At 44.2% G+C, this 27,024-nt stretch overlaps 1 protein-coding gene and 1 long non-coding RNA gene across 15 annotated transcripts in view; one reads left to right on the top strand and one right to left on the bottom strand.

Moving 5' to 3' along the window:
* Window positions 1–1,719: 1,719 nt before the first annotated feature.
* On the top strand, window positions 1,720–8,954 carry LOC134928137 (uncharacterized). Its single transcript, XR_010177833.1, has 3 exons — window positions 1,720–1,798; window positions 4,849–5,014; window positions 8,688–8,954. It is a non-coding gene; the product is annotated as an uncharacterized LOC134928137 (long non-coding RNA).
* The window catches only part of EPB41L3 (erythrocyte membrane protein band 4.1 like 3), a 346,176-nt gene continuing 325,117 nt past the window's right edge, over window positions 5,966–27,024 (bottom strand). For 12 of the 14 annotated variants that reach the window (XM_063923517.1, XM_063923522.1, XM_063923519.1 and 9 more), the window contains 4 exons: window positions 24,748–24,846; window positions 9,760–9,840; window positions 9,224–9,340; window positions 5,966–7,221 (listed from right to left, as the gene is read on the bottom strand). In XM_063923517.1, the coding sequence (XP_063779587.1) occupies window positions 9,230–9,340; window positions 9,760–9,840; window positions 24,748–24,846 (291 nt within the window). In that variant the 3' untranslated portion in view covers window positions 5,966–7,221; window positions 9,224–9,229. The remainder of the gene's footprint in view (window positions 7,222–9,223; window positions 9,341–9,759; window positions 9,841–24,747; window positions 24,847–27,024) is intronic. The other 2 variants (XM_063923521.1, XM_063923520.1) reach the window with 2 other exon arrangements.

Here is a 27,024-nt window from a genome sequence, read left to right as displayed (position 1 = left end):
AGCGACTCTGCCTGTAGCCACTTTGTGGTGAGACAGACAAGGTTATGCATTTGAGAGCAGAGAGGCTTTTCTGTTTGGTATTCCTAAGGTGAACTCATTGGGCATGAACAAACACTGTGATTCCCAATCGAGTTAGGATTTCTTGTTTTGATTTATCATAGTCTTTGGCATCAGTCAGGCACAAGTCAAAATATGCTGTTTGCGGTTCTCGAGACAGGACGGGTGATACAGGACTTGCCTTTAACAATCTTCAACGTCATCACTGTGGTTAAACTTTTGCAGAAAGTGACTGCCTCATATGGAGCGAGTGTTAGTTGGAACCTCAGTGGAAGCATCTCCAGACTGGGCTGCTAGCTGTTGCATCATCTCTCTTTAGGCCTAGCAGTTTTCTTCTAAGGCCACTTGTTGTTCCCGCTGGACTGCCTCAAACGCCCACCAGTTGCACCCTGGTGGCTTCTCGCTTAGCAGTGATAGCTTCTTGCTGAGCTCTGGTAGCTTCTTGCTTAATTTTGTTTGTTTCCTGCTGAGCTAATGTAGCCTGCAGCAAGGCCTTAACAATGTCAATGTCCTCCTTGTTACAGTATCTCTGGGTGTAGGTTTGAAGCAGAATTTATCTTCCTGTGCATCTGCCAACACCACCAAAAATACTAAATTGCTGTATGTCACTTTAAATTTGAAACGTAAACATTTTCTGTTGCTATAATTTTGAGTGTGTTGCTCGCATTCGCTTCGACCAATTGTGAAGAGATCAGGGTAGGGGTGCCCTCTCCTGGGGTAGATGGGCACCTCCAAACACACAGCAGCTAGGAAAATAGCACATCAGTCCAGGTTTTTCATGCAATCTAGCCGTGGCTAGTTTTATTGTGCAGTATAAAACAAAACATAAAAATGAATCCTAGTCCATCTGGGCACTGACTGAACAAAATAGATTCCCTCTCTCAGAGTGGTAGAACCTAATGCCCCAACCACAAACATAGGCATATGCACATTACTTAAAGGTAGTAAATCACAATGTCTCACAACAAGTTTACTGCCTATTTCCCCAGTTAGTGAGCTCTGAGCAAAGCCCTGATTATTATTATTATTATTATCCTTTATTTATATGGCGCCACAAGGGTTCCGCAGCACCCAATTACAGAGTACATATGTACATAATCAAAACAGGAAAACAGTGACTTAAGGACCCCATACACTAGAACGTATATGCCCGATTTCAGCCCAATTCGGGATGATATATTGGATGAAATCGGGCATGTTGGCTGTGTATCCGATCCGCTGCGAGGCCCCCGTGAGGGTCGGATCGGCTCCCCTAGATCGCTAGTGCTGCACTTCGTGATATGTCGGACCCCGCAGGCATGGCTGGGATCACCCAAGATATATCGTATGCAAAAGGACAGCATACGATGTATCTTGGACGATCCTGACGCTTGGGAGGCTGCCGGGGTGATTGCCAGCGATCGCCTGCGACATGTCAGATGGACATGTCGCAGTAGTGTATGGGGCCCTTTACAGTTGAAGACAATATAGGACAAGTACAGGGTAACTAAGCATAACTACACCAGTAAACGACATATAGAGATAAGTTTCAAGGTGGCTTAGATTAAGGCTGCAAGCATCTTTGTTGCTAAGTATGTTAGTGCAAAGCATGATGATATAATTTTTGGACATATACGGAGATGCCTCAGCTGATGTGACCTCTACCTTCTCTTTGTCTTCCTCAGGTATTGACAACTTTATCACTCCTGCAACAATCTCTCACTGCTGCAACTTTACATCCTTACATGCTTTTTGAATTTAGGTATTAACAACTTTCTCTTTAGTGATTTGTAGGCCAGACTATAGTCTGTTCTCACTGTGGGGCAGATTTATTAAGCCTGGTGAAGTGACAAAGTGGAAGGTTACAAAGTGCCAGCAAATCAGCTCCTAACTGTCATTTTTCAAACCCAGCCTGTGACATGTAAGTTGGGAGCTGATTGGCTGGTGCTCCACCACCTTCACTTTATCACTTCACCAGGCCTAATAAATCTGCCCCTGTGTATTAGTAGGGGTATAGTGGTCTGTTCACACCTTGAGGCAACCTTTTGTTGTGGGTGGAGTTTTCAGAGGGTGGGTGCTGCTATCAATTAACCCTGTATCCATGTCTGCATGTTTAACTAGTATAGATTAAGGCTGCAAGCATCTTTGTTGCTAAGTATGTTAGTGGCCAAAATAATGCAGTATTTTGGCAGTTGAGGATTATTAACGTAAGAAAAGGAAAAGCACATGAGGGAAGAGGGCCCTACTCGTGAGAGCTTACATTCTAAAGGGGAAGGGCGGGCAGACAGACAGGGGCGACAACGATGGGGTAGACCGAGCATGGGACAGAGGATGAGATTTGGCTGGGTTTGGTGAAGAAGTGGGTCTTAAGAGCCCGTTTGAAGTTCTGTAGAGAGGTGGAGAGTCTGAGGGGGAGAGAAAGATTTCCAGAGAAAGGGAGCAGCACGTGAACAATCTTGGAGACAGGAGTGGGAGGAAGTAATCAAAAGACAGGAGAGTCGGCGTGCATTAGCAGAGCGAAGAGGACGGGTGGGAGAGTAAAGGGAGATAAGATCAGAGATGCTCAGGTGATGCACATTTTGCAGATGGCTGAAGAAAAGAGTGCCCTATATACAGTATTAGGGTTTATGATCTAACAGCAGGAGAGTTATACAAGACCTCAGCTTGGTGCCTCTATACGCAGCACTGGGATAGCCCTAGCTACATGCAGTGCTGCTAGTAGGGAGACTGGAAGACCTTGGCGCTAGAGAGGTGGGCAGAGGGCTAGAGGATGAAGTAATGGGGAGTCTCACATCAGCCCTGTGCCGGGGGCAATGATATGCAATGTAAGGATGTACAAGCTGTGGCATAGCTACAGGTAACTGCAGAGTCATGCTGGGACCTGTAGTTGCAGACTAGCAGCATGTCCACAGGCTGCTCGGCCCCGCTGCTGGATGCCAGACAGGTGACAGTCATGACAGGACGCCGGGATGAAGACAGGGCCGCGTACGTGTCTCGGGTGGGAGAGCTGCACTGAATATAAGGGACGGGCAGCGAGTGTGTCTCGGGTGGGTCAGCCCGCATGACTGTGCGTTCTCATTCACGCATACACCGCGCCGGCTGGGCCCCTGGCTCCCCGGTCTGAGCGCCTCTAGGCCCTGTACCTGTAAGTCCCAACCCGCAGACTCCAAGAAGAAAGAAGCCCGCTCCTCCTCCGCGCCGGTCACCAACACAAACTCCCGCACCGCTTCCTCCTGCCGCGCCGCCATCTTTCTGATAGAGCATATATTAGCATCCTACAGGTGCAGGCCCTAATTAGCCTGCTCTTTGGCTGAAGGCCTAAAGATGCGAAATTGTGGGTGGTGCCTTCCCTTCAATCTCGCTTCCACACCTCCAGTGTTAATTTTGGCAAGCATTTTCAATTTAGTTTTAGTCTTAGAAAAATACAAAGAGAGCGGTCCTGCTCACACAAGGAGCTGCGGAACTAAACATGGTGATGTATATACACCTATTTTACCAACAAACCAATATAAAAAAGCTACCAACGTAGTCGTCTGCGCTCACAAATTGAAATTACTATTATTTTATATGATCTTGATTTAGATTACCACAGGGTGGTGTCTTTTGAGTTCCTTTCAGTAATTAGAGTTCAGCTACATGTGAAAAGGAGAATAAAAAACACAATAGTGTAGTACTTCTGGTTAGAGGGAGATTATGAATCTCCCTTAATGGTAAATAAAATTCAGATTGGAGGGGAATTGCTAATTCCAGAAATTTATTTTTCACACTTGCATGCGTGGCATAGCGCACTCACATGGAGATGGAGTGCATTTAGTGACTTCCACAGAGAGGACCTCATGCTGTTCGTCATCCAACAACTGTTGCTACCAACTTAGGGTATGAATGCTAGGAGTACATTTGGGGGGTGGGTGGGGGCCACTATGAATTCATTAAAACCTGCTTTAACAGCAAAGATCTGTGCTGATCAGCATCACCACATCAGTCCTTAGTACACATGCAAGAGGAGATACTGAAACATGCATTGGTGCTTACTAGGTTGACTATGCCCAGTCCATCTTAGGTGCACACCTTCACTTGACTTAAGGGACTGGTTAAACAGTATATCTGGTTCAGAAGTCAAAAGCCCATTAAGAGCAGTGCTGAAAGTAGGGTGGTATGGGGTGGTACGGAGTACCATTAAGAAATATGGTGGTGGTACTATCACCAGCCCACCACTGGGGCATAATTTATAAGGGGCATTTTTGTGTATGGGACATAAAATGGTGTCAGTGGCATAACTGTGTGTGACATAATATGTAATAGGAATTATGGTGTGTGGCATAATGTGTAATAAGCATTACGGTGTGTGGCATAATGTGTAATAAGCATTACAGTGTGTGGCATGTGTAATAAGCATTATGTTGTTTGGCATAATGTGTAAGGGGCATTACGGTCTGTGGCATAATGTGGCCATGCTCCTATTGTCATCTAGCCACTCCCCTAGTTTTGTGTGACCACGCCCCCTCATGACACATGACCACACCCATTTTTACTATCAGTACCACTAAGAAAACATCTCAACTTGCACCACTGGCTAAGAGCACACCTGGTTCCTGAGCAAGGCATTCCAGCTCAGTGGTATTTTGAGATTTTGTGTGTTTTTGTATTTATTTGCTTGTTCAAGTTGTCTTTCTGAATTTCTGCTGCCCTCCCTGGCTTGTATTACCTCACGTCAGTCTGTAACCATGACTTTGACTCTACTCACCTTCCACCAGTCTGCTTGTAACCTTGAGCTTCATCCTTGCCCATGATCATATCTGTCTCATTTTGTAGTGAACTACAACATAGTTGGATGAATATGAAGGCCAAATACCGTGGTTAAATAGATGCACAGACCATCACTGCCTTATGGGTATGCTTGTCTAAGACCAGAGACACCTCAGGGAAGCTAGAATCGCTACCAATGCAATAGGCTCACAACATCTACAATCTGTGACAGGTACACATTTAATTAACATTTGACATTGAAAAATGTATGTTGTATATTAAGTGTCTCAGAGGTCTGGGCCTAATTCAGATTTTTACGTAAACCTGATGGTTTATGTACAAATCCGATGGTGTAGGGTCTGCACTGGAGCAAGACCCATTTTACGAATGTGCAGAACGTATCTTGTGATATTACTTACAGCACCGCTAGCCACAGCATGATTGACATGCTGCGAAATATGGGGTGCGGAGCGGGGGTGGCGCTTGACACTGTTCTTCAAAATGGGGGCAAGCCCCACCATTTTAAATGCATGACAGGTCCAGGCTCTGCATCATTGGATGCAGACTCAACCTCCCAAATGCATGAGGCATAGAATTTTAATTACATGGAATTGTACAGCCACTTCTGTTGAGCTTCAGCTGACGGACAGATACCCTGTTCTCTTGCAGAATATGTTGGTACAGGGAGTACGGAAAGTAGATAACTATGTAACAAATTATGTTTTATTTCACATAAATTAAGTGTTTTAAAACAATTATGTTGTCATATTACTTAATACGCATTCTCTGCTGGGAGAATTTGCTAAACACACAGTCACTATGAAGGGACTTTTTGAACTCCCTGTACAATTCATTTCATGGGCCGGATGTAATGAAGCAGCACTCATTTATAAGGCATGGTGTTTCCTTGTACATGATTGCCGCTTTAAAAAACGTCCAAATTTAGCCAGGAACCCACGCATACGGCCAACTCAGACTTCATTATAGCTGGTCCATAATTCATAACTCCACCAATTATAACAAGTTGCCTTTGTCTAGTGGCAGCAATGCAAAATATATCTGAACAAAATTATGGACACTATTGCCTTACATGTGATTGTTCTTTATTAACTGTATCCATGTGACTTTCCAATTACTATACATTTCAGAATGAGTGTAGATTTACAAAACACAAGAGGCAGAATAAGGTGTGATGTACAGCATTTATTGGCAAAAAAGAAATAGTGAGGGCTTAGATGCAATCATAAGGTCAACAAACAAAAGCAAGATAAAAACTCCTTCATTTAATCTGATTATCTGCAAAACTCATTTTACTAGATGTCCAAGAGATTTCCTATTTTATATTCTGATTTGTTTTGACTGGAAACCATGGCTGGTGCAGACTAGAAAAGCATATTATACTGTTTTCCCAACAAGGTCAATACATTTGAACTTCACTATGCAGAAACAAACATTCGCCATGTGTGTGATGCAGCAGACAGTGTAATGGAATTATTTGCAGGATTCGGACAATATATATAAGGTGGGGTTTCTGTACAGGTTAAGGCTTAGCTTTCAACTAGATATTAGATGCAGAGTAGATTCTAAAATGAGACATTTGTCACCGACAATGTAAAGAAATTCAACAATACAAAAAACCAACATAACAGAACAGTGTGATGCCAAAGAGTCACATATTAAAACTAAGGGCGTACACATGTTCTTTCGAGGAAATACACGTAATGTACATATCTAAGATTGCCAATGCTGATTTTCAGTCAGACGGGTTCAACTTAACAACATAAAAAAAATATTGATTTCAAGTTAAAATACTAAAATATTCATTATCCCATGTGTCATTAAATGGGATATACAAAGTACACTTCATCAGCATTTAGTCTCACAAGTTTAAGGGATTCTGTTTTAATTGGGTCATTGTAATAAAACTGGGGAAAACAAATGCAATATTCAAGTTGTGTACTCAAAATTAAGTGTGTTATTGGCACGTGTAAGGTGTCTTAGAACAAAATACTCAGTACCTATGCTACGTCTAGTATTTTATGGTAATTATCATTTCATTTGTAAACAAAGGCTTATCACCTAACAAATTACACTTTGTTCAGAAGAAGGCATGGACTGTTTATGTAATACATTAAGTTCTCGTATTGTAATATTGTGGTTTGTGTACGTGCAGATATAACTGGTAACTTATGACATGTAAAATAAAAAATGCTGCCTTTTTATATTTGCTTCATGCAATACTGATTTAATTATGCTGAACGGCATTGCTTTTAATGGGAAGATATGTCTGTCGATGTCTTTATAAATAGTCAAGCTAAATCCCTCAGGACTGTAATTTTCCCCAGACAGAAGTCAGCCAGGTTCTATCTGTCGGTCCGCAGAGGTGCTTGTATTCCTAATGGTGTACATGACTGAGCTTGTTTTCAAGCTACATTATTCCTGCAAGCAAAAGAAGGCTACAGTTAGAACCGCACAGTAGGTTAATTGGCGTAGTCGTTCTAGATAAATCACAGTGGTGACAGACTAGCATTAGTGAAGTCATTTTGGTAATAATGTCTTTCACAACCTATGTACTGCAAATAGAAATAGGCACAGAAACCAAAACTAATGTATTGGTCCTTTTATATAATTCACAACAGTATAAAATGCACACAGCACAAAAAGTAGAAGCCACACTGCAGCCACCTGTGTTCAGCATCTGTAGCACATTGCAATACGTGGTTTAGATAGCATGTTACTAAGTATATGATAATGCAGACAAGGACTAACACTAAGTGACAGGTGTTGGGACAAATAGTTCATGTGACTACTGCATCAGCGAAAACTGATGTAATAGTAACCCCTTTTTACGATACATATGGGGCAGGATGTAATGAAGTCCGAGTTCGGCGCCCGTGCAGGATGCTGGCCGAAGTTGGATGTTTTTTTAAAGAGGCAATTATGTACACTGTGGTTTAGCCTTGTACATGATTGCCCCTTTAATGAAACATCCGAGTTCAGCCTGCATCCCGCACGGCTGCCGAAACTTCATTAAATCCCGGCCTTGAAGGCACAACAAAAAGATCACTGGTAACTGTCTAAGATCCTGGGATGGAAGGAAAAGTTAGACACTTAAGGGAAAATATCATTAAATAGGTGAAGAAAAGACATATTGTTAATGAGTTTTTCTTTCCTAACCAGTGCTCTAGCATGGTTACTGTTTTATATATGTGCTGTAGTGCAATTTTACAGCAATGTTTTGTTTTCAGGCTATAGCTCACAAAGGAACAGTTACATGAGGGTGCTGGGATTTAAATTAAGACTGAAAAACAAAATATGTTCCCCTTAAACCGTAAATAAACACCCAATATTCAATGCAGAAAGTGTCTGTTAAGTAGCATGCCCAGTATACTACCAGCTTGGTTGTCTGCCAATTGCAGCTCCCCTGTTCTGCAGCAACACTTTCATAGCTTCTTACTGATCTAGAGTACCAATAAGGAGTAGGGGGGCTGGCAGTAACACAGAGCAACTGAGCTATTAGTACAGGCAGAACCTCATGCTGGTCACACTATATGGGAGACTGGGATGTGGGTGTTGGGGAAAGTGTTGGGTCAGTCTTTCTGTAGTTAAAATCTCCCTGTTCCCCGCTGACAGGTCCTCTTTAAGAGTAAAGTTGCAAGCACTCAGTTTAATATGTATTTATAACTTGGCCAGCTGTTAGAAACATACTGCCAACCAGTTTATTTGTTGTATGTGCAAAACTTTTGATTTGCACCTACAGTACTGTGCATTTTCTACTGGTTATACACAGCTTACATCCAAACCTTCCTTGTATTCAATTCAGATGTTTGCAATGCTACTTTCTAAATATGATCCTACATTCATTATTTGGTCTGTTTTATGAATATGTCTTCCTTTGTCTCAAGGCATTTAGTGATACTTTCCCTTGACAGTGATGAAAATAAGATAAAGTGACAGGACGCTGTGCACAGATGAAACCATGGGAAACACACCATATGAAACAATACTGGCTAAAGAGGCAATTTCCTTTGTATCCTGTTTGTGCCAGTACTGGGAGATATTACTGGTACCAGCAGAGTGAAAATGCAATATGTACAGGTAGCTACAAGACTGCTTATAGAGTTATGAAAAATAGATGGTTTCTGTGTAAAATATAGCTTATTAATTTTCTTGTGGAAGTGCCTCTTTAAAGCGAGCAAACAAAGGGGGATATGCTTGCATCAGGTTGCTATAGTGAGCATTGGGTTTATATCCACTCACTGCAGACAGCATACAATGCCTGTGCACACACAAATTCCATAATAAAAGGTAGATTATGTATAAATGTATTTTATTCATGCAAACATAAGAAACCTGCAGGGTTGTCGGTAGTAAGCAAAGGGGAGGATGCCTTTTGCACATGCCAGCCTCAGCGTCCAGGAAAACCATGGATGCGTCTTACCTGTGGTCAGTCCTCCCCATCTTCAGGTGTGATCTCTGTCTCTTTATGTACCACTACTTTGGTCACTGACATGTCAGGGTGCTGCTCTTTGGCCTCTTTAATTGCCTGAGCCAGCGCCTAACGCAAGAAGAACCAAAAGGGGACGGAAACAAAAAGGGGGTGGAACATGCATGATCAGTGGAAAGGTGGATAATCATGACAAATAGTACACAATTTACAAATGAGGAGACACAATTCAATGTGATTTATTTAGAAATTAAGTGTTGAAGGTACACAAGAGTTGATTCTTAGCCCAGTGTTCTCATATGGTATGTTAATTAAATCCTCCAAAATTACTTGGATGATGATAAAATGGAAAGAGAAGGTCTGGCCAAGTATATGCTGCCACAACAACATGTTATTAGTAGCAGGAGTGCAAGGGCTAAGTATGATCTCTCTTTACCCTGTTTCCTGCTGATCAGTCAGTCACACACTGCTAATGGCAAATCCTGCAGCATAGTAAATGTATATAAAATGTTTCCTCTTGGCTACTTTACCTGATCGTGGTCAATGTCAGCATCCCCAGTAATCACTATTCGCTTTTCAATTCTGGTCTCTGAAATGCCTCCTTTCACAGTCTAAGCAGAGATTAAAATGACCACAAAATACATGTATCAGAAATGTAGTCATGCAATAATGTATTGCTCCCTTATCAATCCTAACCACTAATTCATGGTAGCTGGTCCTGATGTCTCAGACTCAGGCACTCTCTGTGCAGGTACAGATAAGAAACACAGTATGTGCAAGGTAATTGAAAGTAGTCTTCGTACAATCTCTTGAGTGCTTGTGCAGTTTACTTTGGCTAGGTTTAAATTAGTTTCCCCTTTTCAAGCAGCACTGTTCTAGCTACAGTAGCAGCCCCCTAATCCCTGCACAATATACTGTATGCAGTTTATTTAAAGGAACAATAATAAATGGTATCTAGTTGTTCACTGCAGACATTCTGAAACACTTGTTAGGATTTAAATATTGTGTCATATTGTTTTATTCATACAAACTTGTTGAATCTGCAAATCTCATGGATATAATCTATAAAATTCTAGATTGCAGGTATTTATTTGTTGCTATGAAACCCACCTACAAATAGAACATTATTAATATTACATACTACCTGGTAGGACAGTGTATGGCCAATAATACCAGTTTTGGGAGTTCATGACTTAAATTCCCTTAATGGGCAACTAATCTCTGTAAAGCTGCCAACAACAACTGACACTTCAACAGATTGTCAACTCCTCTGCTTAGTGTTAGTAGAGGGCATATTAGCACTTTGTATACTAAAGCAGCCAACAGCTTCCTGCTGATCGCTGCTAAGACCTGACAGGATATGCTTCCCTTTAAGAAGTACTGATATTAATGCAAAAACTGTCAAGGTCAGGGGAAAGTAAGGATAGAAGAAAAACACAGGGGTAGAACTCATGAAGAAAGGGTAGACAGTATACAGAAAATCCAAATCACAAGATGGATGACAGAAAATAAACCATAGTTATGTACTGTAACAATAAAAGTCAAGTAATATGCCACTACTGATCTGTAAGCATTCATTTATTAGCATTATGTATGTGTATTCTGCAAAATATTTTCTCTAACGTCCTAAGTGGATGCTGGGGACTCCGTAAGGACCATGGGGAATAGCGGCTCCGCAGGAGACTGGGCACAAAAGTAAAGCTTTAGAACTACCTGGTGTGCACTGGCTCCTCCCCCTATGACCCTCCTCCAAGCCTCAGTTAGGATTTTGTGCCCGAACGAGAAGGGTGCACACTAGGTGGCTCTCCTGAGCTGCTTAGTGAAAAGTTTAGTTTTAGGTTTTTTATTTTCAGTGAGACCTGCTGGCAACAGGCTCACTGCATCGAGGGACTAAGGGGAGAAGAAGCGAACTCACCTGCGTGCAGAGTGGATTGGGCTTCTTAGGCTACTGGACATTAGCTCCAGAGGGACGATCACAGGCCCAGCCTGGATGGGTCCCAGAGCCGCGCCGCCGGCCCCCTTACAGAGCCAGAAGGCAGAAGAGGTCCGGAAAATCGGCGGCAGAAGACGTCCTGTCTTCAACAAGGTAGCGCACAGCACTGCAGCTGTGCGCCATTGCTCTCAGCACACTTCACACTCCGGTCACTGAGGGTGCAGGGCGCTGGGGGGGGGGGCGCCCTGAGACGCAATAAAAAACACCTTGGATGGCAAAAAATGCATCACATATAGCTCCTGGGCTATATGGATGCATTTAACCCCTGCCAGAATACATAGAAAAACGGGAGATAAGGCCGCCGATAAGGGGGCGGAGCCTATCTCCTCAGCACACTGGCGCCATTTTCCCTCACAGCTCCGTTGGAGGGAAGCTCCCTGTCTCTCCCCTGCAGTCACTACACTACAGAAAGGGTTAAAAAAGAGAGGGGGGGCACTAATTACGCGCAGTATAAAAGATACAGCAGCTATAAGGGGAAAAACACTTATATAAGGTTATCCCTGTATATATATAGCGCTCTGGTGTGTGCTGGCAAACTCTCCCTCTGTCTCCCCAAAGGGCTAGTGGGGTCCTGTCCTCTATCAGAGCATTCCCTGTGTGTGTGCTGTATGTCGGTACGTTTGTGTCGACATGTATGAGGAGAAAAATGATGTGGAGACGGAGCAGATTGCCTGTAATAGTGATGTCACCCCCTAGGGGGTCGACACCTGAGTGGATGAACTGTTGGAAGGAATTACGTGACAGTGTCAGCTCTGTATAAAAGACAGTGGTTGACATGAGACAGCCGGCTACTCAGCTTGGGCCTGTCCAGACGTCTCATAGGCCGTCAGGGGCTCTAGAGCGCCCGTTACCTCAGATGGCAGATATAGACGCCGACACGGATACTGACTCCAGTGTCGACGGTTAAGAGACAAATGTGACTTCCAGTAGGGCCACACGTTACATGATTGAGGCAATGAAAAATGTTTTACACATTTCTGATAATACGAGTACCACCAAAAAGGGGTATTATGTTCGGTGAGGAAAAACTACCTGTAGTTTTCCTGAATCTGAGAAATTAAATGAGGTGTGTGATGATGCGTGGTTTTCCCCCGATAACAACTGATAATTTCTAAAATGTTATTGGCATTATATCCTTTCCCGCCAGAGGTTAGGGTGCGTTGGGAAACACCCCCTAGGGTGGATAAAGCGCTCACACGCTTGTAAGGGCTCTACCCTCTCCTGAGATGGCCGCCCTTAAGGATCCTGCTGATAGAAAGCAGGAGGGTATCCTAAAATGTATTTACACACATACTGGTGTTATACTGCGACCAGCAATCGCCTCAGCCTGGATGTGCAGTGCTGGGTTGGCGTGGTCGGATTCCCTGACTAAAAATATTGATACCCTAGATAGGGACAGTATATTTTTGCCTATAGAGCATTTAAAAGATGCATTTCTATATATGCGTGATGCACAGCGGAATATTTGCCGACTGGCATCAAGTCTAAGTGCGTTGTCCATTTCTACCAGTAGAAGGTTATGGACACGTCAGTGGTCAGGTGATGCGTATTCCAAACGGCATTTGGAAGTATTGCCTTATTAAAGGGAGGAGTTATTTGGGGTCGGTCTTTCAGACCTGGTGGCCACGGCAACAGCTGGGAAATCCACGTTTGTACCCCAGGTCGCCTCTCAACATGAGAAGACGCCGTATTATCAGGCGCAGTCTTTTCGTGGACAAGCGGGCAAAAGGTTCCTCATTTCTGCCCCGTGACAGAGGGAGAGGAAAAGGGCTGCAGAAATCAGCCAGTTCCCAGGAACAGAAACCCTTTCCCGCCTCTGCCAAGCCCTCAGTATGACGCTGGGGCTTTACAAGCAGAATCAGGCACGGTGGGGGGCCCGTCTCAATGAATTTCAGCGCGCAGTGGGCTCACTCGCAAGTAGACCCCTGGATCCTTCAGGTGATATCTCAGGGGTACAAATTGGAATTCGAGACGTCTCCCCCTCGCCGTTTCCTAAAGTCGGCTTTACCGATGTCTCCTTCTGACAGGGAGACAGCTTTGGAAGCCATTCACAAGCTGTATTCCCAGCAGGTGATAATCAAGGTACCCCTCCTGCAACAGGGAACGGGGTATTATTCCACACTGTTGTGGTACCGAAGCCGGACGGCTCGGTGAGACCGATTCTAAATCTAAAATCTTTGAACACTTACATACAGAGGTTCAAATTCAAGATTGAGTCACTCAGAGCAGTGATTGCGAACCTGGAAGAAGGGGACTACATGATGTCTCGGGACATCGAGGATGCTTACCTTCATGTCCAAATTTACCCTTCTCACCAAGGGTACCTCAGGTTTATGGTACAGAACTGTCACTATCAGTTCAGACGCTGCCGTATGGATGGTCCACGGCACCCCGGGTCTTTACCAAGGTAATGGCCGAAATGATGATATTCCTTCGAAGGAAGGGAATTTTAGTTATCCCTTACTTGGACGATTCCCTGATAAGGGTAAGATCCAGGGAACAGTTGGAGGTCGGTGTAGCACTATCTCAGGTAGTGTTGCGGCAGCATGATTGGATTCTCAATATTCCAAAATCGCAGCTGGTTCCGACGACTCGTCTTCTGTTCCTAGGGATGATCCTGGACACAGTCCAGAAAAAGGTGTTTCTCCCGGAGGAGAAAGCCAGGGAGTTATCCGAGCTAGTCAGGAACCTCCTAAAACCGAGCCAAGTCTCAGTGCATCAATGCACAAGGGTTCTGGGTAAAATGGTGGCTTCCTACGAAGCAATCCCATTCGGCAGATTCCACGCAAGAACTTTCCAGTGGGACCTGCTGGACAAATGGTCCGGGTCGCATCTTCAGATGCATCAGCGGATAACCCTGTCACCAAGAACAAGGGTGTCCCTCCTGTGTTGGTTGCAGAGTGCTCATCTTCTAGAGGGCCGCAGATTCGGCATTCAGGACTGGGTCCTGGTGACCACGGATGCCAGCCTGCGAGGCTGGGGAGCAGTCACACAGGGAAGGAATTTCCAGGGCTTATGGTCAAGCCTGGAGACATCACTTCACATAAATATCCTGAAGCTAAGGGCCATTTACAATGCTCTAAGCTTAGCAAGACCTCTGCTTCATGGTCAGCCGGTGTTGATCCAGTCGGACAACATCACGGCAGTCACCCACGTAAACAGACAGGGTGGCACAAGAAGCAGGAGGGCAATGGCAGAAGCTGCAAGGATTCTTCGCTGGGCGGAAAATCATGTGATAGCACTGTCAGCAATTCCGGGAGTGGACAACTGGGAAGCAGACTTCCTCAGCAGACACGACCTCCACCCGGGAGAGTGGGGACTTCACCCATAAGTTTTCCACATGATTATAAACCGTTGGGAAAAACTCGACAGGTATTGCGCCAGGTCAAGGGACCCTCAGGCAATAGCTGTAGATGCTCTGGTAACACCGTGGGTGTACCAGTCAGTGTATGTGTTCCCTCATCTGCCTCTCATACCCAAGGTACTGAGATTGATAAGATGGAGAGGAGTAAGCACTATATTCGTGGCTCCGGATTGGCCAAGAAGGACTTGGTAACCGGAACTTCAAGAGATGCTCACGGAGGATCCGTGGCCTCTACCTCTAAGAAGGGACCTGCTCCAGCAAGGACCCTGTCTGTTCCAAGACTTACCGCGGCTGCGTTTGACGGCATGGCGGTTGAACGCCGGATCCTGAAGGAAAAAAGGCATTCCGGATGAAGTCATCCCTATCCTGATCAAAGCCAGGAAGGATGTAACCGCAAAACATTATCACCGCATTTGGCGAAAATATGTTGCGTGGTGCGAGGCCAGTAAGGCCCGACGGAGGAAATTCAACTGGGTCGATTCCTACATTTCCTGCAAACAGGAGTGTCTATGGGCCTGAAATTGGGGTCCATTAAGGTTCAAATTTCGGCCCTGTCAATTTTCTTCCAAAAAGAACTAGCTTCAGTCCCTGAAGTTCAGACGTTGTAATAGGGGTACTGCATATACAGCCTCCTTTTGTGCCTCCAGTGGCACCTTGAGATCTCAATGTAGTTTTTGGGTTCCAAAAGTCACATTGGTTTGAACCACTTAAATCTGTGGAGTTAAAATATCTCACATGGAAAGTGGTCATGCTGTTGGCCCTGGCCTGGGCCAGGCGCGTGTCAGAATTGGCGGCTTTATCCTGTAAAAGCCCTTATCTGATTTTCCATTCGGACAGGGCGGAATTGAGGACTCGTCCTCAGTTTCTCCCTAAGGTGGTTTGGTGGTTTCAGCGTTTCACCTGAACCAACCTATTGTGGTGCCTGCGGCTACTAGGGACTTGGAGGACTCCAAGTTGCTAGACGTTATCAGGGCCCTGAAAATATATGTTTCCAGGACGGCTGGAGTCAGAAAATCTGACTCGCTGTTTATCCTGTATGCACCCAACAAGCTGGGTGCTCCTGCTTCTAAGCAGACTATTGCTCGTTGGATTTGTAGTACAATTCAGCTTGCACATTCTGTGGCAGGCCTGCCACAGCCAAAAATCTGTAAATGCCCACTCCACAAGGAAGATGGGCTCATCTTGGGCGGCTGCCCGAGGGGTCTCGGCTTTACAACTTTGCCGAGCAGCTACTTGGTCAGGAGCAAATACGTTTGTAAAATTCTACAAAATTGATACCCTGGCTGAGGAGGACCTGGAGTTCTCTCATTTGGTGCTGCAGAGTCATCCGCACTCTCCCGCCCGTTTGGGAGCTTTGGTATAATCCCCATGGTCCTTACGGAGTCCCCAGCATCCACTTAGGACGTTAGAGAAAATAAGAATTTACTTACCGATAATTCTATTTCTCGTAGTCCGTAGTGGATGCTGGGCGCCCATCCCAAGTGCGGATTGTCTGCAATACTGGTACATAGTTATTGTTACCAAAAAATCGGGTTATTGCTGTAGTGAGCCATCTTTTCTAGAGGCTCCTCTGTTATCATGCTGTTAACTGGGTTTAGATCACGAGTTGTACGGTGTGATTGGTGTGGCTGGTATGAGTCTTACCCGGGATTCAAAATCCTTCCTTATTGTGTACGCTCGTCCGGGCACAGTATCCTAACTGAGGCTTGGAGGAGGGTCATAGGGGGAGGAGCCAGTGCACACCAGGTAGTTCTAAAGCTTTACTTTTGTGCCCAGTCTCCTGCGGAGCCGCTATTCCCCATGGTCCTTACGGAGTCCCCAGCATCCACTACGGACTACGAGAAATAGAATTATCGGTAAGTAAATTCTTATTATTACACAATCATTACCCATGTACTACTGTAACTCGAGGTTTCTCTATGGAAGGTTTTAGCGAGAACTATGCATACTGCATGATAATGATGTACCTTTGTGGACAGAACTAATGTTGGTCATGTTATACAAATGTATAGGAGTTAATATCACAGTATACAATTCAAAGTTATTTACAATAAATAAAGGAATGTTCTTGGTTTTAGTTTTTACATGCTTTAAATACCATTGCCTTGAAAAAGTACTTAGTGGTTTATTCAGTATGGACAGCAGATTCTGCTAAAAAGCAGAATCTGTAATCATTTCTATCATATACTGGGACCGCCCATTGCAGGGCAAGGCCGCCCAGGATGCAGAATGGCCAGCCCAGCGGCTGTGGCCGCAGCAACTGTGGAAGACCCCCTGAAGCCACATCTAGGATGCGTATGCAGGCGGTCAGCCGCCATTTTTCTCATAGGAGAGGCTGCGTGTGATGTCATGCAGATGCCCCAAATATGCAGCCGCCCCGTCCCCATTTTCCCTTCGCCACCTCCACAATGCTCCGTCGCCACCCCCGCCCAGCAAACGCTTCTGTCTGCATTCACACTCTTTGCAATCACATCACATTTGGCAGCTGCGCACATGCAGGACGGTACCTGCGCGCGTGCAGCTGTTCCGCCACCAGGGTTATTGAGGTCGCATCGCTTAGCAATGCGACCTGAATAACCCCCTTAGTTGAATCCCTTTTTTATTCCAAATTCAAGTATTTCACACATGGAATTAATTATTAAGAAATTAATTAATTAACTGATTAATCTTTTATAGGGTGTGTACACACGGTGAGATCCTTGCTATGCCCGATTTTACTTTCGATTTCCCTTGAACTCCCCGGAGCCCAGATAGCACAGATTTTGACTAACTTTTCTTGAGATATGGACTATGGGGTATATGCAATTAGCGGCAAATCGCGGCAATTTTTCGGCCGTTTTTTAATTCGACACAATTCGACCGTCTAATTTCGGCAAGTGGGTGCCGAAATTGACCATATTCAATAAAAAACGGATTCGACAGTCCCGCTGACGAAAAACGGCCGATTTGACGGATTTTGTTCCGATTTTTAAAAAACGGGAAAAACCCGAAAAAAAATTGCGTGGGGTCCCCCCTCCAAAGCATAACCAGCCTCGGGCTCTTCGAGCTGGTCCTGGTTCTAAAAATCCGGGGGAAAAATGGACAGGGGATCCCCCGTATTTTTAAAACCAGCACCGGGCTCTGCGCCTGGTGCTGGTGCAAAAAATACGGGGGACAAAAAGAGTAGGGGTCCCCCGTATGTTTTACACCAGCATCCGGCTCCACTAGCTGGACAGATAATGCCACAGCCGGGGGTCACTTTTATACAGCGCCCTGCGGCCGTGGCATTAAATATCCAACTAGTCACCCCTGGCCGGGGTACCCTGGGGGAGTGGGGACCCCTTCAATCAAGGGGGTCCCCCCCCAGCCACCCAAGGGCCAGGGGTGAAGCCCGAGGCTGTCCCCCCCCCCCATCCAAGGGCTGCGGATGGGGGGCTGATAGCCTTGAGAAAATTGCAAGAATATTGTTTTTTCCAGTAGTACTACAAGGCCCAGCAAGCCTCCCCAGCAAGCTGGTACTTGGAGAACCACAAGTACCAGCATGCGGGAGAAAAACGGGCCCGCTTGTACCTGTAGTACTACTGGAAAAAAAATACCCAAATAAAAACAGGACACACACACCTTGAGAGTAAAACTTTATTTCACACCTGCCGACACACACATACTTACCTATGTTGACCCGCCGACTGCCACGTCTCCTGATCCGACGATCCTTTGTACCTGTGAATAAAATTATACTCACCTCAATCCAGTGTCCAGATATAAATCCTCGTACTTGGCAAAAAAAATAAACGAACACCCGGACCAGCGGACTGAAAGGGGTCCCATGTTTACACATGGGACCCCTTTCCCCCAAATGCCGGGACCCCACGTGACTCCTGTCACAGAGGTCCCTTCAGCAAATCAGGAAGCGCTAGTTCGTTGCACTCACCTGATTGGCTGTATGCGCGTGTGAGCTCAGACAGCGCATCGCACAGCTCCCTCCATTACTTTCAATGGTGGGAACTTTGCCGTCAGCGGTGGGGTTACCCGCGGTCAGCGGCTGACCGCGGGTGACCTCACCGCTAACCGCAAAGTTCCCACCATTGAGTATAATGGAGAGGCTTTGCGATGCGCTGTCTGACAGCTCAGACGTGCAGCCAATCAACAGAGTGCCAGGACGTTGCGCTCGCTGATTGGCTTAAGAGACCTTTCTGTGACAGCAGTCCCGGGGGGGGGGGTCTCTGCATTCGGGGAAAGGGGTCCCATGTGTAAACATGGGACCCCTTTCAGTCCGCTGGTCCGGGTGTTCGTTTATTTTTTCTTGCCAAGTACGAGGATTTATATTTGGACACTGGATTGAGGTGAGTATAATTTTATTCACAGGTACCCCGGATCGTCGGATCAGGAGACGTGGCAGTCGGCGGGTCAACATAGGTAAGTATGTGTGTCGTCAGGTGTGAAATAAAGTTTTACTCTCAAGGTGTGTGTGTCCTGTTTTTATTTGGGTATTTTTTTTCCAGTAGTACTACAGGTACCAGCGGGCCCGTTTTTCTCCCGCATGCTGGTACTTGTGGTTCTCCAAGTACCAGCTTGCGGGGGAGGCTTGCTGGGCCTTGTAGTACTACTGGAAAAACAATATTCTTGCAATTTTCTCAAGGCTATCAGCCCCCCCATCCGCAGCCCTTGGATGGGGGGACAGCCTCGGGCTTCACCCCTGGCCCTTGGGTGGCTGGGGGGGGGGACCCCCTTGATTGAAGGGGTCCCCACTCCCCCAGGGTACCCCGGCCAGGGGTGACTAGTTGGATATTTAATGCCACGGCCGCTGTATAAAAGTGACCCCCGGCTGTGGCATTTTCTGTCCAGCTAGTGGAGCCCGATGCTGGTGTAAAAAATACGGGGGACCCCTACTCTTTTTGTCCCCCGTATTTTTTGCACCAGCACCAGGCGCAGAGCCCGGTGCTGGTTTTAAAAATACGGGGGATCCCCTGTCCATTTCCCCCCCGGATTTTTAAAACCAGGACCGGCTCGAAGAGCCCGAGGCTGGTTATGCTTTGGAGGGGGGACCCCACGCCATTTTTTTCCGGGATTTTACCATTCCATCTAAAAAAAATATATATATATATTTTTAAAAATATATAAATAATACTTGTGCCTCCCAAAAAGACAAACCAAGTACCTAATCCCTTCTAATATAAATAGATATGCTATTACCAATAAAAAAAAACACCAAAAAAAACATGTTTTAAATTTTTTTTATTAGATTCACCCAACAAAGTGTGGCGGATTGAAAATGACGAATTTACTGTCTAAAAGCACTGTTGTCGAATTTCCAAACTTCAATTGAATATACTTTTGTCGAATTGCCGCATTTGTACCATTGCAGAAATGTCGAATTTGACAAATGTCGAATTTCAAAAAGTCGAATTTTGAAAGTCCGTTTTTTTGACGGAAAGTACTGAATTGCATTGTCAAATTTTTTTTTTTTTGGCGAAAAAGTCCAGTTTTTCGACAATTTCGGGAATTCGACCGCAATTGCATATACCCCTATGTGTGCTTACGATTTTGGCTTATGTGAGATGTCATTGACATGTGAGCTGAACTAGGTAGTACACCGATCTAGCAAGGATTGACTTGCCTGCACAGTCTATCTTTTCTTGCGATGCTGACCTGGCGGGACCGCGCATCGGGATCGAATCGGGATGGCAAGGTGACTTTCACCTTGCGATCTGCACTAACTTTTCTTGCAATTTTGACTATATAGTCAAAATCGGAAAAAAATATCTCACCGTGTGTACACACCCTTAGAGTTCACCCACATAAGAAATAGTATTATCTCCCTTGCAAGCTGATAAAATGGAGATGACCAAATATTTGTCGATTCCCCTGTAAAGTTGATCAAGCTGAATCAGGTTATATGGGGAGCAATGATGGACAAGTTTTAGCACACCTTTCAATGGAGTTTGGGTCACTGGATTACTCCAGTACAGCAGTTTTCTTCATCTTTAGCTCTTGCAATGTGCTTTGGAAAATTTCCTCCGTAGTCTGAGCTCAGTGGGAGAGGGTAGCAGGATCTGTCTGAAATGTATGTGTATCATTCATCTTCTTATGGATCATGACAACACAACGGATTCTGCCACTAAAAGGCAATCCCACAGAATTATATTACCAGGGCACTACGTCACTGAAAGATGGTTTTGGCTGGTTGGTATGCAGTGTATGATTTGCCCCATACATACTCCTGACATTCAGGTCAAAAAGTTCCACGGTAATCCTATAATCTTATCAGATCTAATTGACTGCATAAATGCCAGTAGTATCGTCTATGGCACTTTTTTTGTTTTGCAGAAAATTTAGAGGCAAGGACGTGAGTTTATTTTTTCTATTAGACTGTACTTTTAATAAAGGCGGTTTTGTGAATGACTTGGATATTGTTGACACATGTAAATGTTATTTTATTACAGCCACTAACTTCTGTCTTCCCCTTTGTGCAGTGGTCTACTCTAATATCTGAGGGAGGTTAAATGCCTTTGCAACAGTTCTGTATCCTTACCCTGACTTCTTCCTCTGTAATCATATGGGAATTATTTTCCATATCTTTACAGTGCATCATGACATCACACAGTAGGACTGATTCAAAGGTGGACACGGTAGTGACTTTTGTTGCAAACGCTGCTGTGTCTGCATGAACCAATTGGGATGCTGACCGGACGCTATTCAAATCTGCAAAGCAGTCGGTGGTATGCACAAAGACATCGATCAGTCGCACCATCTAGCATTACAACAACCCTATAGTCGCTCAGAATGTCTTACGGTACATGCCCAACCGTGCAAGTGGAACTGCTTCTTCTGACCTATACCGACATGCCTGCTGCTAATAGCCAAGACCAACCCAGTCACCGCCCATCAAAATTGTATGATTCTCCATGCAATTCCGATTTACGTCCCCCATTGTTAATCACCAGGAAACATGCGCACTTATGTCCACCCCTGAGTCACCTCCAGTGTTATGTATTTCTAAATACAAACAGAGAGGCGATTAATTTCTTACACGGGTGGAATCCATGAACCAATTGTGTTACTTTCAAGGTGATTTATGGCACTTATGCACAGATATGTCCCTCTGAATCTTACTCGTGGCTATTTGTGGCTTGTTTGCCACGATTAGTGTGCCAGTGGGTGTGTGGGTGCACTGCGTACACATCTGCAATCCACAGGATCACACGGTACACATGCTCCAGTGCTAATGACGCACGCAGGCATGAATAATTGCGCACGGTACGTGTATGCACGCAGCAATATAGATGAGCAGGGACACATCTGTATGTAGCCAATTACAAAGGGTATGAATACTTTCTACATTATTTCATATCAGTTTTCCATGTGTAGTAATTCACTGAATGATCCATACCAAAATCTCTCTTCCCAATTTATTTGAAATTCAGAATCTGTAGCAATGAAACAGGAAACCAACATGTTGGGAATCTAAATATTTTTTCAAGGCACTGTAGCTATCGTAGGGTAAGCCTATGTCATTTTTAATTGGTTGAATAGCTCTCAAGAATACTACTTCTGCTGAACATTCCTGTGATAATTAAACATATGCTTTGAATGATAACTAGAGGAGAAACTTCGACTATCAAAGGAGTTATATTCTCAAGGCTATCAAATCACTGCTCCTGCCAGTATAAATGATCACAAAATTGCCTTCAGGTAATTTGATTCATCCTCAGATAACATTTGCCAGAGGGTAATCAAGATGGGAACTGCAACGTCTGCTCTGTTATTAAGCACTAAGATTGGCTGGAAGCTGTGCGCAATATATCAGACAAATCTAAACAGAATTATTGTTATATGTAATATGTACACTATATCAGGGGTGGCCAACCAGTCAGAGGCAAAGAGTCAAAAAGGATCTGTAGTAAAGGGTAAGGGCTACTATCATGCGCGCATGCAAAAATGGTGGCGTGGCCTAGTTGACACAAAGTCACACCCCATTTTTGTGCACACACATTTTGGTATGACGTTTGTAGGAGTATGACCTTGTGTCATAACCCCATTTTTAGTCATGTTGTACAGTGCCACATACATATAATGCCCCAGTACAGTGCCACATACATCTAAAAATGCCCAAAAATGGATGCTTCCATAGTGCCAGATACACATGCCCCATAGTGCCAAATACATATATGCCCTCAGTGCCAGATACACATGCCCCCACAGTGCCAGATACATATATGCCCCACAGCGCCAGATATGCCCCCAGTGCCAGATACACATGTCCGCACAGTGCCAGATATGCCCCCAGTGCCAGATACACGTCCCCACAGTGCCAGATATGCCCCCAGTGCCAGATACACATGTCCCCACAGTGCCCCCACCCAATTGCTAATCATCGCGCTGCAGTGCCACACACAAATAATGCCCCCAATAATGCTCACCACTGCTGTCGCTGTGCGGCTGAGGGCTGCCTGGGTTGCTGCTGAGGGCTGATCTATGTGGCTGTTAGAATGTGTTTTGTTTTTTACGGCTTACTGTGGGGAAGTTGTATTATACCCGCGCTTCCTGCTTTGCCTCTTTACAGATGCGAAGCAATAAGCAGCAGCGCCGAAATGTATTAAGATCTTGGATGCCAAAGTGGGGGAGTGGGCCCATAGTGCATCAGCCTAGTGCTGGTGTGCTATGTCTCTCCTCCCGGCCGGCCCCACTGGGCATGTGCAATGATTTTGCGATTATCGCAAGATCTCCTATGCAGCCTGGAGCCAGCATCCACCGCAGCCAGGGACAAAACTGTCCATGCTTGGTGAATGGGCAACGACACATGAAGCAGTCTAAATTGATAGCTGCACGTGTCGGAACGGTTAGTGCCACTGACCGTTCATACATTGCCTGATATACAGTATGAGCACGATATCTTGTAGATAGCAGTGCCAATAAAGACAGGGGCGCATAGTCATTGAACCCACTTCTCTGCAGTAATACATGGGGAGAAGCGGTAACAGCACAAGATAATACATCTACACCTGAGTTTATAAATTGACTGACAGAGTAAATTAAGACATGAATAGGCAAACATTGTTTTGAAGCATCAAATATAAAACTACAACTTGTATAACATATAATGTCATCTTGGTAACTAAAATAATAAAAACAGTTTAATGTATTTGGTTTATAGCAGTAACTACATTTCTTTACCACAACTCAATATACATTTTATATTCCAGCATATACTAGGGAATCTATATGTTTGCAATATGAGAAGCATGAATGGTGACCATGCCATAAGCAGTCGGTATGGGTGTGTACTAATTCTGAAATATGATGGGATGAAGTACAAATAGCTAGGCGATTAACTTAATCAGTGAAATACATTTTTATAGGGTGCATCTGTTATACCCAGAGGGTAACGACATTTTATACTAAATATATAATACAGCTAAACTATGTGAGCATAAAAGCTATACTAATCTCTTAGTAGGTAAACACTGGAAATAGATGCAATAGGTATTATGGACATGGAGCAGAAATAGACTAGGAAAAGGGTCAGCAATTCTACCTTCAGTTTATTTAAAAAATGTGACATCATTGTCACATTTTACTCTTTAATCAGAAAAATGCTATGTGTTCTCTGTTCTCTATATATGTGTTCTCTGTGTTTTGAAACCACTAAGGTTATGGACTCTAGGGAAGGGAAATCGGGTGGTCTTCTGTATGCCGGCGGTCGGGCTCCCGGCGCTCAGTGTACCGGCGCCGGGAGCCCGACAGCCGGCATACCGACACTTATTTTCCCTCGTGGGGGTCCACGACCCCCATAGAGGGAGAATAAAATAGTGTGGCGCGCGTAGCGTGGCGAGCGCAGCGAGCCCGCAAGGGGCTCATTTGCGCTCGCCACGCTGTCGGTAAGCCGGCGGTCGGGCTCCCGGCGCCGGGATGCTGGTCGCCGGGAGCCCGACCGCCGGCCAGCCGTAGTGAACCCGGGAAATCACCACCACTGCTTTCATTTAAAAATTAAAGTATTCCTATCTCAGAAATGCATCTGTAGTATATCACTGCTATGTAAAAGTGACAGGTACATTCTAACTGTCTTAGAGGACCAAAAAATGTATCAGTAATAATAGTTAAGCATCCATGGTAGTCATTTCCGCCATATGACCTCATTCCTTACCCTGTGTAAAGATATGGAAATATGCCATCAAGACTTACTTTGGTAATGTGTGTAGTAGTTGTAGTGCCAAGAGTTTCTGAAGTAATTGTTTGAGCGCTCATTAATACACCAGGATCTGTGTCAGGGCGGGACACCATCTAAAAAGAAAGTGATGCAGGTACTTGGATTAGGCACTTTTTTGAGGGCTATTATGGTCACTAAACCTAAATTATAAACTGATCTAAGATGGAAATAATCTTGTATCATTCACAAATATATGTCTAACTACTAAGATACCTTGGCAGAATTTAAAGCTGCATTACTACCTATGACTGACCTGATAATTCCGGGTTTCATGCTATCCAAGAAAAGGGGAAGGGGTGGTGGTGGGGAGGAGGGGGTCAAAGAAGGCTGGACAATCAGAAGCCTTGATAAAGGGCATTGAAGACTTGTAGGCTCTGATTGGTCCTAGTGCTCACAACCCTCCTCTGCAGCCATTTTTAAGTGATAAATTTATATTTGGCCAAATAGGCGTTAGTGCAACTGTTGTTACCTAGTAGAGTGCAAGGTACTGCACTCAGTAAGTAATTCCAAAATGTATTTTTTAATGTGCTTACACCAAAATACAGTATCTGCAGTTGTATTCTTATACGTGTACACATATATTTGTGAATATAACTATGAACATTTAAACAAGACAATCTGCATTTTAGATTATCTGATCCTGAGCCTACTTAATAAAATATGCTGAATGATGTCTTAGCTTTATATTCTTAGGATCCCCTCATGGAAGTTCAGGCTAGGATCACAATAAGCAGTATATCGATCACAATAAGCAGTATATCGATCACAGAAAACTTTTTTTTTCACGGATAACAAGCCCATTAAGTTCAAGGCACTAGCAGTCAGATTGATGTACGTATTGCAGGTGGGATAAAGGAGATTTGTTTTTGTCTTTTTGGATGGGGTATGGCCAGTCAACTTTCTATGGTGAGGGGCCTACTGGCGTTCCAGCAGACACAGTTGTCTGTAGAGCTGCAAGATGCATAAACATGCCCAATATAATGCAGATAGTGGACTGATTTTGATACAGTGTATTTCCTTTTAAACAAAGTAGAGAAAAAACTATTTTGTTAAATAGCATAAATGAAATGAAATGCTGGTAAATAGTATCACAGATGATACTATAAGGATAATATTTGACTGGGATAAGTAACTTACTTTTGACCTGTCTTGTGTAATCTATTTGGAGAACTCATTGAACTGATACATTTTCCTGTTGCGACACCTCTATGCACAGTATAGTGAACAGCACACAGCAGAGCTGGGCAGCTAAAACTCTTCCTAGACCATACGTGTTTCATCGCTATGACTGCGATTTTTGGATAGTTAGTAACTTATCAGCGAATGAAACAGAGATCCACACTGACATCTATAGGCCTAATAGAGTACACTAACCAACATTCTGAACCTCAGAAGATCAGAGGTAACCGTTAACAACACAGATAACTATGCTGTTTCTCCATTTAAAAAGGCAAACAATATTTAGCATTTACAAATATGTTTTAGTATATATTAAACATACACCCACTTTAATAAGTTTGGCTAAAAGATTGTTGCTTGAATTTAAGTCTGATTTAAGTTAATGACCATTATGTACTGTATAAACATCTGAATGTGAATGCAGTTCTTTTATTTCTATTTCTTATTTTAATGGCAATGAGTATGTAGACAGGATGAATGGATGGATTTAGGTCAGTAGTTCTCAACTTCATTTCTCAAGTATCCACGACAAGTCATGTTTTCTGGATTCCTTAAGTCATGCACAGGTGAGTTCCTCTATTTTGCATGACCTGTTGGGGAAACTTGAGAATTGGAGTCGAGAAATTGTTTTGGGGAAATAAGCTGTAGATTTAAATAACAATTCTGTAGTTTTAATGGAGTGCAGTCTTGCTCAATGCTTTCCCGCAGTGTCGCTGCAGTGAAAACAAATATGAAACTGTACAAGGCACCTTCTGGCTTTAGGTACAGTAAGTGGTTATTAGAGGGGGTTCCTGCATTTGCTGTATGTGAGAGATATATTTAACAACAACTCCAGTAAACGTTAAGGCATGCTTTCATTTTTAACAATAGTTTGGCTAACAGTTTTTAATTACATATATGGGGAATGTAATAGGGTGTGAGAATCAGGAAGTGAGAGTTTTTCTGAGAGTTCTACCGTTTTTTTTTAAAAGTGGCAATCATTTAAATGGCAAAAATTGTTGCCATGTAAATGATTGCCACTTAAAAAAAAAAAAAAAAGAAAACACCCGAACTCAACACAAAATCTCTCAATT

Source organism: Pseudophryne corroboree, chromosome 5, assembly GCF_028390025.1.
Source record: "Pseudophryne corroboree isolate aPseCor3 chromosome 5, aPseCor3.hap2, whole genome shotgun sequence".
NCBI classification, from domain to species: domain Eukaryota; kingdom Metazoa; phylum Chordata; class Amphibia; order Anura; family Myobatrachidae; genus Pseudophryne; species Pseudophryne corroboree.
This window is presented reverse-complemented; position numbering and strand designations above follow the sequence as displayed.